At 51.7% G+C, this 14,179-nt stretch overlaps 3 protein-coding genes across 3 annotated transcripts; all 3 read left to right on the forward strand.

The window, feature by feature from the left end:
* Nucleotides 1-1,694: 1,694 nt before the first annotated feature.
* PtrM4_014310 (uncharacterized protein) lies at nt 1,695-2,800 on the forward strand (the record flags this gene model as incomplete). Its single annotated transcript, XM_066103137.1, has 3 exons — nt 1,695-1,746; nt 1,800-2,647; nt 2,747-2,800. The coding sequence occupies 3 exons, from the start codon at nt 1,695-1,697 to the stop codon at nt 2,798-2,800; spliced, it is 954 nt and encodes a 317-aa protein (XP_065965339.1).
* A 1,007-nt stretch (nt 2,801-3,807) lies between these two features.
* On the forward strand, nt 3,808-4,348 carry PtrM4_014320 (uncharacterized protein; the record flags this gene model as incomplete). Its single annotated transcript, XM_001931347.2, has 2 exons — nt 3,808-4,056; nt 4,154-4,348. 2 exons carry the CDS (start codon nt 3,808-3,810, stop codon nt 4,346-4,348), a joined length of 444 nt encoding a protein of 147 aa, XP_001931382.1.
* A 1,049-nt stretch (nt 4,349-5,397) lies between these two features.
* PtrM4_014330 (MdlB, ABC-type multidrug transport system, ATPase and permease component) lies at nt 5,398-10,450 on the forward strand (the record flags this gene model as incomplete). The annotated part of the gene is made up of 8 exons (XM_001931348.2): nt 5,398-5,559; nt 5,628-8,307; nt 8,414-8,574; nt 8,629-8,732; nt 8,875-8,904; nt 8,962-8,999; nt 9,057-9,974; nt 10,032-10,450. 8 exons carry the CDS (start codon nt 5,398-5,400, stop codon nt 10,448-10,450), a joined length of 4,512 nt encoding a protein of 1,503 aa, XP_001931383.2.
* Between the last annotated feature and the right edge of the window lie 3,729 nt (nt 10,451-14,179).

Consider the following 14,179-nt stretch of genomic DNA (forward strand, 5'->3'; position numbering starts at 1 on the left):
CGAGACAGGATTGCCAATCATACCGGACGTATGCGGGGGAGAGATCAAGCGACACTATCCCTGTCGCCGCACAGCACCTATCTCGTACGTAGACCCTGTTTATTCGTTTACAGCAATGAAAGCGATGCATGGCAAGAGTGAACGTCTACGCTCACGAGGTACGGTGTATTGGGCTGCGCGACAACGCACGGCCTCGGCCAGATGGTAAATTAGCGGCTGAACAACATCATGCACTAAACCCGACAGCTGATGCGCAGATATCATGTTTAGCATGGACTCCATCTCCAGTTCATCCTTGCCTGTTGCCAGCTTGCCCGCTAGCTGAGGCTACTCTTGTTGCTTCCCCTCGCTTTGGGAAGTTTTCTTCTTTTCATCAGCAACGCGTTACCGTGCAGCATTTGGTTTGCTACATACATAGTTGCGATATATTTACTCTCACAACGGCTCCTGTGCATTACTGCTTGGAGTCAGGACAGACGAGGCAAGTCGACAGGTTAGTAGTGAAAAAACACAACATCCACCTGTACCAACGAATTCAATTCCCGCCCTGAACCCGACGACTACGTTCGCGCGCGTAGTCTAAACACTGTTGCATGACTGGAAACAGGTGCTCGTCTGGAAGTCGTCAAGACTGTATGCGGCTGCAAAAGCAGAGAAGCTCTGCACTGCTGTACCGGAGACGAAAGACGGGATGATATACATAGTCAGTATAACGGCGAGGAAATAGAGGTGTCGACTCTCATGCAGATTCAAGCGAGTTGAATCCAAACGACTGGTCACCATGTCAGGGCTGCTTGACAAGCTGCAGATACGAAGAAAGGGACATAAATTGCGCAACAACAAGGACCGTCACGATCACCAGACTCTGCACGAACGTATGTACGGTAGGTGTTGAGCAGAACGTGAAACCCGAGAAGGTGAAAAGACCGGAGCTTGGCGGCTGACAGGTTCCACAATCTTGCCGACTGGTGCCAGGACACGACGGACGGCATGGAAGTTTTCGTTGTGCCTTACACAATTCTGTGTCGTATCCGCACGCCATCTAACGCTCGCCATGTGTTTAATTTTCCGAGACTTGAGTTCCAAATCCCAGTGCAAGAGCTCTCGTAGACCAGGTATTGTGGGCTTATCTTTGTTGACTTTCACGGTATCCAATTTCCTTATAGGAAGAGCCTCAAATCTCCGCTGCCTGGATGCAAGCAATATCCGTTTAGATCTCCCGAATTATTTCGAAACAGGCTTTCATGAGCAGGAATGTTTCATGACCCTTCATCACCAAGCCGCGCGCGCCATCTTGAAAGAGGAAGATTGTGGGTCCAGACTTGGCCATTTCAAGCATAGCCACCCCAACGCGAACGTTTCATGACATCGTTTCCAGTGCTTTTCCACTGCCAAACGGTTGTCGTAAAACTCCGTGGCCTGTCAGAACCATTCATGCCTGCGGATACGGCTCGCGCGATACTCAACGTGGTCTTGCGCGTTTCCTCGATATTAACCTGGGCGCCGCTTAGACGCTGGGCTAGACATTGCATAAGCACGAACTGGTTCGAGCAGCACTCTTAAACGGCTGCTTCTGGCCCTCTGCCAGGAAGGTCGTCCATTGTTTGCTACTGTCACTCATTTTTCGTCTCCTACATTCGCTTTCTTCACTTACAGCTGGTCTCTGTTACCTTCATTCATTACCAAAACTCAAGATGTTTGGAAAATCCGCTTTGATGAGTGCGCTCCTCAGCGCTGCTTCTGCTGGTAAGCCTACCTCATTCTTGCCTGAGCATATTTCCAGTACTGACATCTACCAGAAACCATTTGGGATGGTCGCTTCAACGACATGACCTCCAGCGCCGACTTGAGCAAGTGGTCGTTTGCTAACCAAGTCGGTTCCTACCAATACTACATTCACGGCTCTGGCGCAGTGACCGACTATGTCAACCTCGACGCCAAGTTCAAGAACCCTGCCGACACTGCCTCTAAGCAAGGTGTCAAGATCACCATTGATGACACTTCGAAGTGGAACGGGCAAACCATGCTCCGCACCGAGCTCATCCCACAGACAAAGGCTGCCATCAACAAGGGAAAGGTATACTACCACTTCTCCATCAAGGCATCGAGCGAAAATGCCCCCACTACGACCAATGAGCACCAGCTCGCCTTCTTCGAGTCTCACTTCACTGAGCTGAAGTATGGTGCTTCCGGATCCGCCAACAAGAACCTACAGTGGCACGTGGGCGGTGTCTCAAAGTGGGATGTAGAGCTTGTCGCAGACGAATGGCATAATGTCGCATACGAGATCGACTTCGATGGCGGTTCCGTTACTTTCTGGCACTCGACTGGCAGCGACGCGTTGAAGAAGACTGCTGGACCCTTCACTGCTAGCACAAGCTCGAACGGTGCGGATTGGCATCTTGGTGTGCTGAGGCTCCCGGGCAACAATGATCCCAAGGGTGCTGAGGATTGGTTTTTCAGCGGCGTATACATTGAGGATGGCACCCTTACTACTGCTGTTGGTAGTGGCGCTGGTGGTGCCGCTAGTCCGCAGAAGCCTGCTCCTGCTGCGTCATCCACTCCTGCCGCCTCCTCGACCTTTGTAACCTCGACCATCGCTCCTGCCAAAACCCCAGTTGCAGAACCCGCCGATACTCCTGCCGATGTTCCTGCCACCTCTGCCACTCCCACTCCTACTCCTACTCCTGCTCCTGTTCCCACAGCTGGATCTGGCTCTGGCTCTGATGTCCCTTTGCCTAAAGAGTTCACCATTCTGGAATTCATCACTTGGCTCAAGGCTAAGACTGGAAAGAACTAAGCGCCTTCCGTTGTCAGCCAAGACCTCTGCAATTCTTCTCAAGCACTCATACATTCTTGTACATAAACCATTTCATCAGTGAGTTGTTGGTATATATTATTTACAAACTTTACCATCAGATGCCTGCTACCCGTCCGCGTGAATTCCTGTGCTCAACCCTCCCTGCCCTCTATTCATATTCCTCGAAGTCGCAACAACCTAGGTACACAAGCCTTTGAATATTCTCATCTTGACGTATTCTTCTCTACCGTTATGTAAACGCATTTCTCATTTCTTCGTCCTACATAGGTTCGATCGTTCGTATTTCACTTTCCAAGGTAGACATTCTGAAGTATACAGGTCTGAGAAACGCTACGATCTCATTCCGCAGCAACTCTATCAGGTGGATATGTGAGTGCTCTCAGTATTCTAAGATTAGAGGAAAACAATGTTTGGAGACTCCAGTCGCCCAAGTATACAGCTATAGCAGGGTAGTACATAGTCATCTGGCTAGAATCATGTGATTTAATGAGTGTGTGCCGCGGTATTCTGATTATCGAATGACATAATGGCCAGCTCATTATACTATATTGACAGCTCTATCCTTCCGCCAGCTGCCTACTGGACGAAGCCGGCTTCGAAGGGCGACGAGGCTAACACAGCAGCATGGACCGTGAGAGCCTCACTATATGATCGGCCCGAACCGGATATTTCAACTGGTATCTGTCACGTGACTGGACATGGAGCAAACCTACGCTAGTCTATATGGGTGACTCTTGCCGGATATCTCACCAAGCAGACCTTTATGATTGTTAAAATATACCCATACCCCTTGTGATATTGTTCAACAACCGAATGGTTACCAGGAAATTGCCACCAGACAAGAAGCGACATAAATACGTCTTGCTGTCACCTCAACAGTATCCTCCCCACCGCTCCAACACTTCTCTCCTTGGATCAAAAGACATACGACTCTGAATTCCCATCATTTCCAACATCTACTCCGGTCGTCCATAACTACTCTCAATATGCGTTTCACAAACCTCCTTCCCGCTGTTTTCGCGGCCTCAGCTTCCGCCACTACCTTCATCGGCTTCGTCGACAACGCCTGTCAGAGAGCAGACGGAAGCATGATTGAAGTCAGCGCCAAAGAGCTTCAGAACATCATCGTCAAGACGTTCCCAAGCGGCCAGGCAGTCGGTGAGGCCCACCGTGCGTGGGACACACCCGACGATCGACTACGCTGTCCCTCCAACGCAGACGATACATACAAATGGGTATGTCTTCCCCACATGTTTGAAAGGTTTCTAAGCAACTCTTATGTTACATGTATCAATGGTGCAATATCTGCTAACACTTGATGCGATGCTACAGATCGATATTCCGCAGTGGCAGGCTGGTAGCGCATCTGGTCAGCCGTCTCAGGGCGGCGCGTTGGCGGTGACTTACTACAAGGGTACCGATACGTACAGTGTTTGTAGCTATTTGGCTGGTGTGCAGCCCAATAGGTATGCTGGTAACTGTAAAGTTCATTACCCTTGGGCGCCTGCTACCCCGCCTCACGAGTAGGCGCGTGGTGTGATGTAGTCTTTGGAGGGAAGGTGGTGTCGAATGGTGGTATCTGGCTTGAGGCATTCTTGTTGATTTTTTTGATGGAGAGAAGGGTCGAATTGGCTTAGGAGAGACGTTGATGGTGGTGGTAATACATATTTTGAGTGTTAATATAAAATGAGTTCCAGCCTTGTGTTCTTGTTCCAGGAGCTCTGGTCATATGTGGGGTAATGTGCTGACATGTCGTGTTGGTATGTGGCGCTTGATAGTGGTCCGCTGGTGGTCACACAAGCCTTGTTGGCAATGGCTTACGGTATAAACGTACATGTGCATGTTGAGCGACATAGAGATATGCAGAAAACAGGTATAATCGCTGGTAAGATGCGCGTACTTGCCATTTACCATCTTGCACGCATCCAAATGAGACATACCCGCATTGACAATGGACGACTACTACACATGGGTGTATCACAACCAGGACGTCGTACATCAATACAGTACATATCTTCCAACACGACGAGCACGTGATCAGGTGCTGCGTGGGACAGACCGGTTCGGTGGGGACGTCATGGGACAAAGACCGGCCCATCGGGTCGTGGAGCCCAGCATGTCATCGGCAGTGACATGCGCGACCGTACATGTAGTTCGCGATGCAGCCACGCAAAACGTGCGTGCTGTGCTTACATTTTACACACACATGATTCGTCTCAATTCGAGTCGGGCAATGCACCGTTCATGCTTGTGTAGACCTGGGTGCCCTTTCCTATAGCTTGCGGCGTTATCGGAACTAAGCCAATGATGATTATATCATACCGACGGTCCGAGCTCCCATGTCTAAAGAAGCTTCGCGCGCGATTGCCTAAACATTCACCCTCGCCGCCCTCGACGCCTTGACTTGCCTTGACTCTGCCATATTCAGAGTTCGGCATTCAACACAAACTACCCGATCGATGCAGGGACAGCAGCAGACGCCCTTTCTCCCCTCAACTCCGCTCCCGCATGGCTATCTCACGGCCTCGAGGCACGCCCGACAGCCATTATGCGGCAATAGCGAGGGTTGGGGCCCCATGAGCCCTATCCGTTATGACTTTACCCCGTGTTTCTTGGATGTCTGGATAGCTGTTGTGGCCGCATTTGGTGTTGTGGGAGGGGCAGGCGCGTTGTGGTATCTATACAGACACTGCCCGCCGCAGCCTGTCAAGCGCAATTGGCACTTCTTCACCAAGTTGGTATGTGGACGTGTCTAATACATCCAGAAAGTCTCCTAGAGTACCAGCTAACAAGTTTCGTCTCATAGGCGACAATCGGAGCACTCATCGGTACCACCGCAGCCCAGGCTGCTCTTCAGATCCAATACTACCAGCACGTATGGGCCGGTGACTTTCGTTTCTGGACTACAATCCTCACCATCGTCTCTCTCTTCTTCATCTTCTACATCCAATACATCGAACACTGGAGATCGCGGAATGCCAATGGTGTCGTGCTCTTCTACTGGCTATTTCTCCTCATCGCATACGCCGTCAAGCTTCGCTCGCTCGTCTCTCAGCAGGTACATCGCGAACATGGGGCATACTTTGGAGTCTTCTGTGCTAGCGTTGGCTTGGCCGGGCTTTCTTTCGTCCTGGAATGGTTGGTTCCAAAGCGCATGAGCGACTACGACATGCTTGGTGACGACGACGAATGTCCCTACGAATACGCCGATGTCTTCTCCGTTCTCACCTTTGGATGGATGACACCGTTGATGAAGCGGGGGTACAAGACTTTCCTTACTCAGGACGATCTGTGGAACCTGCGGAAGAGAGACTCGACGCGACACACTTCAGAGACTTTTGAGAAGTCTTGGGAATACGAGATGGAGAAGAAGTACCCTTCGCTCTGGCTGGCAATGTTCCGCTCGTTCGGTGGACCATATTTCCGAGGCGCTGCCATCAAGACAGTGAGCGATGTTTTGAACTTTGTCCAGCCTCAGCTACTGAGACTTCTCATCACCTTTGTGGACTCATACCGCACCGAACATCCCCAGCCAATCATCCGCGGTGCTGCAATTGCCCTTGCTATGTTTGCAGTATCTGTCTCTCAGACTGCATGTCTCCACCAGTACTTTCAGCGCTCTTTTGAAACTGGCATGCGCATCAAGTCCTCGCTCACTGCTGCTATCTACTCAAAATCTACGCGCCTGTCCAACGAGGGCCGAGCGTCCAAGTCAACTGGTGACATCGTCAACTACATGGCGGTAGATACTCAACGTCTGCAGGATCTTGCACAGTATGGCCAGCAACTCTGGTCTGCACCCTTTCAAATCATCCTGTGTATGCTTTCCCTATACCAATTGCTTGGAGTGAGTTGTTTCGCAGGAGTGGCTGCCATGTTCATCATGATTCCGATCAATGGTGTGATTGCTCGATGGATGAAGACACTACAGAAGGAGCAGATGAAGAACAAAGACTCGCGTACAAAGCTCATTTCTGAGATTCTCAACAACATGAAGTCAATCAAGTTGTACGCCTGGACCACGGCATTCGCTAACCGTCTGAACACCATCAGAAACGACCAGGAACTCAAGACTCTGCGAAAGATTGGTGCCACCCAGGCTTTCTCTACATTCACATGGTCTACAACTCCGTTCCTGGTATCATGCTCAACTTTTGGTGTCTTCGTCTTGACCCAGAACCGCGCCCTGACAACTGACATTGTCTTCCCTGCCCTAACGCTCTTCAACCTCCTCACCTTCCCACTTGCCATCCTTCCAATGGTCATTACCGCAATCGTCGAGGCCAGCGTGGCCGTGGGCCGTATCACTGGCTTTTTGACCGCCGACGAGTTGCAGGAGGATGCCGTTATCCGGGAACCCGCTGTGACTGAGACTAGTGACGAATCGGTCCGTATTCGTGATGCCAGCTTTACTTGGGACAGAAATGCGGAACGCCGCGCGCTCCACGACATCAATTTCAGTGCACACAAAGGTGAACTCGCATGTATTGTTGGTCGCGTTGGTGCAGGCAAATCGTCCCTTCTCCAAGCTGTGCTCGGTGACTTGTGGAAGATCCATGGAGAGGTTGTGCTGAGGGGAAAGACCGCCTATGTTCCACAGTCAGCTTGGGTCATGAATGCTTCAGTTCGAGAAAATATCGTCTTTGGCCATCGCTGGGACCCTCAATTCTACGAAAAGACCGTGAACGCTTGTGCATTACGCGATGATTTTGCATCACTTCCGGATGGCGACCAAACAGAAGTCGGCGAGCGCGGTATTTCTTTGTCTGGTGGCCAAAAGGCTCGACTCACCCTTGCTCGTGCTGTGTATGCGCGGGCCGACATCTATCTGCTTGACGATTGTTTGTCGGCAGTTGACCAGCACGTGGGTAGGCACCTGATCGACAACGTCCTTGGACCCAAGGGTTTGCTGTCGGGCAAGACCAGGATCCTGGCAACCAACTCGATACCTGTTTTGATGGAAGCAGACATGATCCTACTGCTGCGTGAGGGCCGAATCCTGGAGCGAGGTAGCTATGGTCAACTCATGGCAATGAAGGGCGAGATCGCCCAATTGATCAAGACGTCTCAAAACGAGGACCAAGGAGAGGACGACAGTACCCGTACATCTGACAGCATTATGAGCGACGAAGACTCTACCGTCTACGGCGGTAGCCCCGCCGGTGACGACGACGACGAGGATCAAGCGGAAGCGGAAGCGGCACAGGAGGGTGGCGCGCACCTTGCTCCTTTGAGAGTGGGCAGCGGTAACGCACGTAAGAACAGCTTCCACACCCTTCGCCGTGCCAGTACTGCAAGCTTCAAGGGACCGCGCGGCAAGGTCGCAGATGAAGAGGGCGGTGGCCTGAAGAGCAAACAGTCCAAGGAGTTCCAAGAACAAGGCAAGGTCAAGTGGTCAGTCTATGGCGAATACGCAAAGACCAGCAACCTTGTAGCTGTCACCATCTACTTGCTACTGTTAATTGGAGCGCAGACGTCGTCAATAGGTACGTTGCGGAACTGCGGAACCCCCCGCCTTGGTCGCTCCCATCTTCGAGAAGCATGCCATTCGTTCGTCATTTTCTCGTTGTTGACGCTAACACTGCTATGCAGGTGCTAGCGTATGGCTAAAACACTGGTCAGAGATCAACCAGCGGTACGGCGGGAACCCCCAAGTTGGCAAATACATCGGCATTTACTTTGCGTTCGGTGTAGGATCTGCTGCCCTGGTCGTGGTTCAAACACTCATCCTGTGGATCTTTTGCTCGATTGAGGTATGTTTCTGCATGAATCAGTCAGCGTGGCACATTTACTAATGTGATGTTCAGGCTAGCCGAAAGCTGCACGAGCGGATGGCACACGCGATCTTCCGCTCGCCAATGAACTTCTTCGAGACTACACCTGCAGGACGCATCCTGAACCGCTTTTCCAGGTAAGTCGCTATCATCATTCTTACCGGGATCTTGCGCGGTCCGGGCCATACCTGTCAACGAACCCTCCGTCGATGGTGCCGGCAGAGCAGACCCTTGCAACCATGTGCAACCATGTGTATACATGCTAACTAGACGTGACAGCGATATCTACCGAGTGGACGAGGTACTAGCGTGAGTCGATCTTGTAAATCCCGATTCATTTACCGGTGGTTTCTAACGTGTGACTAGTCGGACGTTCAATATGCTCTTCGTCAATTCCGCTCGAGGTATGCAGCCACCCCACATACATGCCGTTTGTGTAATATTTGACTGACCCGAGGTAGCCGGCTTTACGCTAGTCGTCATCTCATGGTCGACCCCGGCCTTTGTGGCCCTCATCCTGCCGCTTGGTGCGCTTTACCTCTACATCCAGCGGTATTACCTGCGCACATCGCGGGAACTGAAGCGCCTCGATTCGGTTAGCCGCAGTCCCATCTATGCGCACTTCCAGGAGAGCCTGAGTGGTATGAGCACGATCCGTGCCTACAATCAGCAGAAACGGTTCGAACTCGAAAACGAGTGGCGTGTCGATGCCAATTTGCGCGCATACTACCCCTCAATAAGCGCCAACCGATGGCTGGCTGTTCGTCTCGAATTCCTAGGTTCGGTCATCATCCTGGCCGCCGCCGGTTTCGCCATCATCTCTGTCGCCAGCCACAGCGGTCTGTCGGCCGGTATGGTTGGTCTAGCCATGTCATATGCGCTCCAGATTACGCAGAGCCTCAACTGGATTGTGCGACAGACGGTTGAAGTGGAGACTAATATCGTCTCTGTGGAACGTGTACTCGAGTATGCCGCGCTTCCTAGCGAGGCGCCTGAGATCATCTCCAAGAATAGGCCGCCAATCAGCTGGCCGTCTCAGGGCGCTGTTACTTTCAACAATTACAGTACTCGGTACCGAGCTGGTCTGGACTTGGTATTGAAGAATGTCAGTCTCAACATCAAGCCAAAAGAGAAGATTGGTGTTGTGGGCCGCACGGGTGCGGGCAAGAGCTCACTTACGCTTGCCTTGTTCCGCATCATCGAGCCTGCAGAGGGTTTTGTCAGTATCGACAAGCTCAACACTAGCACCATTGGCCTCCTCGACCTCCGCAGACGCTTGGCTATCATCCCGCAAGACGCCGCGCTCTTTGAAGGAACCGTGCGCGATAATCTCGATCCGGGCCATGTGCACGATGACACGGAGCTATGGAGCGTTTTAGGTATGGCATAACCTTCCCTCACACATTACCCGTACAATCAGCTAACGCACTCTACAGATCACGCCCGTCTCAAGGACCACGTCTCCAGCATGCCAGGCAAGCTCGACGCTACCGTGCATGAAGGAGGTTCCAACCTCTCTGCCGGTCAACGCCAACTCGTCTCCCTCGCCCGCGCCCTCCTCACCCCTTCCAACATTCTCGTTCTGGACGAAGCGACTGCCGCCGTCGACGTCGAAACAGACGCCATGCTCCAGACCACGCTCCGTTCAAGCATGTTCAACAACCGCACCATCATTACTATCGCGCATCGTATCAACACTATTCTAGACTCCGATCGCATCATCGTACTGGACAAGGGTGAGGTCAAGGAATTTGATACCCCAGCCGAACTTGTCAGGAGTAAGGGTTTGTTTTACGAGTTGGTCAAAGAAGCAGGTCTGCTCAATGCGCTAGACATGTCGACATCGCTGTCGTAAACAGATCAACGTTTTTGTTGTAGTGTAGTTTAATTAGTTGTTAGTCATTGAAAAGAGGGGTGTAGGTTGTTTACAAATGGAAGAGCCAGAAGAGGGAAGCAATACCGAAAAATAAACGACGTAGCGTGTGCGCGCGTAAAGAAAACGGGAGGCGGTAGTAGAAGAGAGAGCGGAGAAGGCGGGAAAAGTTCAGAGGAAAAAGCAAAATCAACATCCAATTCGTACCTTTGTGTCTGTATTCGTATCCGTATCCTCGCTTCGGGGACTTTTTCCCCTTTTCCTCCCTCCCCTTGCATACACATCTTGGGCTTGACCCATCTACCTGACCCAATTCGTCCTGATCGGTCACTCCTTGCCATCGTGATCACTAGACATTCATAGTATCTTCGTACCTTGCCACCTCCCTCTGCATGACCCCTGAAACACGCACCACAAGCCGTGCTCTCAGAACCGCCAAGCGTACTCACGGGGCAGATGGATAGATATCGTACCATAGAACTGTTGCTGTGGGTACACACTGGCTTCTGTAGCTAGTTCAGTAGACGTGGGTAGAAAGAAGCTGGTACATTGGGGGGCAGTGCGTGAATGAAGTCGGAGAAGAGTATCAGCGAGATAGAGACAAGAGAAGGGACCGAGAGTGTGGGTGTAAGAGGGGTGGGTGAGGGCGGCTTCTTGAGCCACTGTTCGAGAAGAAGTGAAGTCCCAGCATGATGTCTTGCTGCAAGCTTGCAGGATGTTTAGTCTCGATGATGTGCATAAGTTATTTCCTGTGGTTTTCGGTAACGAAGGGGATAGCCATGCCGGTGAAACACTCTCGGACTTCCACCCCGAGTCTCATGTCTTTCTGAGGGTAAAGGTTGGGTTTGAGACTTGCTTGGCGTTGTATATACCGAGTCATGAGCGTATCGATCCCAAGGGGTGCCTTAGGTCCAAGTCTGCACGAGACTGAACGTGCCATGTAGATGGCTCAGTCAGGCGCGATCTGTTGCAGGGCCTTTGTAGCATTCAGATCGATCTACTTTTTTTCCTCTGATGTAGATGTGATGAGATGCGATCTGGCACGAATCACGGAAGGATCGGTAGGTGAAGATGATGTGGGGGGAAGCCACGCGCGTAGCATACAGGCTATGTTGGCAAGTGCCGGTAGTTGTGGCGAGTGGAGACAAAGGAGTACGGTAGTCTTGCATATCGACTACCTGCAGCGTGCGGCTTGTAGCGACGGACGCTCGTGTGGGCGTATACGCGCATTATTGGTGTACACGCGTTTGATCCTCTGTGGTGGCAGCAGTTGACAGTAGTCTCCACGACAAATTTGAGAGAATTCGATCTTCAATTGACATTAGTGACGTATGCGTCTCGGAGACTACCAAGTTTTGCTCGATGACTTGCTATTTTTGCAGTTAATAGGCGGTGAATGTCATGCGCCGGTACTGTGCATCTGGACAAGCATGACTGGATGGTTAAAAAAGCCGAGCCAGTATCCTTTCCGTGGGAACTTGCAGTCTATTAGCTAGTTGCAGTTACTGCGAAGTAAGCGTCCATGGTATCACACCTACCTTTGGGTTTCTGCGAAGAGCCAAGGCTTCAGAGCCTGCAACTTTGTACACGCGACGACTACTACCCTGCCAACACGAGGCTGTATAACTATCTGATGAGGCTGTGGTGTTACAAATCCCACGGCAAGGTCAATCACCTTCCTGTTTTTATGAGAGGTGCATGTGGGCCGGACCTTCCTCAGTAGGGGTCCCGCTGAACGACTGGCTGTAGGATCCGGAAGGAAAGCCGGACAGGATTTGTGATGCATAAGATGTGGGACGAGCCTAGTTGGGTGACCAGTGGCGTCCCTAGTCCTGCAAGTATCGGTGCTGGGACGGTGTGGTACATTATCTCCGCAACGCTAGTTCGGTGTAGTGCCGTTGCATTCTGCGTTGCGTCTGGGCTCGTCGATACAAATGACCGCATCGAATCATTAATACATGACACGGTCACGGGTGATGAGTCGGTTGTCGAACGCGAGCAGTGAAACGAAGGAAAGGTGCATGCCGGCGATCCGCAGACATGTGTCCCTTTGCGAAGCGAACGATGTTGCTAACGCAATCTGACCGTCTACACATATCGATCAGATGTCGAGTCCGATTGAACTCAATCTCTTGCCAACCGCCCGGTAATCGGGTGAGCGGCGCGGGACAGACCGACCGACTGAGATGTGGGAAGAGTTCCAGCTGGCCCATTGAATTCGAATCTGCAGCGCTAGAGTGACATATTTCAGTACTCGCACCAACCTACAAGATTTCGTAGGCATAAGACTGATGGCCGCGGATGCGGGAAACATCCGCTTAGTTGCCGCCCTTCGGGTGAAGAATCTAACCCTGGGAGGGGAGTGCTGCGCCATGCAAGCATACAAGGCCCCTGCGACAGCAGAAGGTCAGGATATGACCTGGACAGGCGCATGCCAAGCGGTTGTCAGGATCTTCGAGGGGCCGTTGTTGATCTTGTTGCTGGCTGGTTCACTCGGAACGTGGGGGTTGGCAACCAGGGGGTACGACTCCCATTTATGTGCAGGCGAAGGTGAAGTTGATGAGCGGAAATGTTTGTGCGCGAAATTGAAGTGTGATTCTCTGCAGGCAAGGTTTTCGACGGTCAACTGCAAAGCCCATTAGCCCCACTGAGAGGGTGTCCGGACCGATCTGCGTGATGGGATCGAGTGGGGGCCCTGTAAGCCACGCATCATTCGACGCTACTCTGTGTACTCGACCTGAATGGCTAGGACTCCTGTGGTGCCCGCCTCTGGTCAAATCTACGAAACACGGGATGGCCAGAAAGGGTAGAGCGCGCGGTAGGGAAGTAGATGATGTGAGTAGGGGCTTGCCTCTAGGTATGCCCTGATCCATGCGTGCATGCGGGATTCCAGCTTCCCATCACTCAACGGCTGTCAAGATACCCGATTCGACGTCTGCAGGTGGTCGTGTCATAGGACATTCCTTTGGCGTTTGCTTGCTAGTCTGTCGGTGTCCTGTCGCCAAGTGGAGGAGCTGTGGTGAGGGTAGATGCAGTAGGATATGAATCGCCTCGTCATAACGAACGAGGCTTGCTTTAAAGGCTGGCGGTCCTGGTCAATACATTCGGTCCTATTGTCGTTATCCTCCTTGCGATGCTGTTCTTTGTGCCCTATCCTTGATACTGCGTCTCTGATATAGTTCGCAGCATTAATACGCCTCGCCCGACCGGACAGATTCGTGTAACACGAACCGTTCTCGACAGCAATTCTTCCCGGCTAGCTACTCCATTGAGTTCGTCTTATCACTCTCAATTATACGTGCACTTTGCAGTTCAGCATCCTGCATTCTATCCAACTTCAAGCTCATAATTCCGGATCGTGTCAAGCAGAGAGAGAGAGGCGTCTCGCTTTCGTCTAGCGACTGGGGTGCTGACAAGATCATTCTTCATCAGGTAAGCATATGCTAACTTAGGCCTAAGCGAAGTGTGTGGCAGAGCATGTTCGTCGACGAGTCATGGGAGATGGATTTTGTCAGGCCATGCATTCTGTTCAATTGTTTGCTACAACTGAATGGCTGCGAGTGTACATAAGATGCTGTCTGACATCTGTTTAGTTTGTTTCGACCACGGTGCTACTGCCGTATACACTTGGGCAACATACGTATACATACAAAGAGCCTAGACGTGACACAGATCAGCAGTTTTCTGGCGGGCCGTTGAGCTTCACTAGCT

The sequence above is a fragment of the Pyrenophora tritici-repentis genome, chromosome 1, assembly GCF_003171515.1.
Source record: "Pyrenophora tritici-repentis strain M4 chromosome 1, whole genome shotgun sequence".
Taxonomy (NCBI): Eukaryota; Fungi; Ascomycota; class Dothideomycetes; order Pleosporales; family Pleosporaceae; genus Pyrenophora; species Pyrenophora tritici-repentis.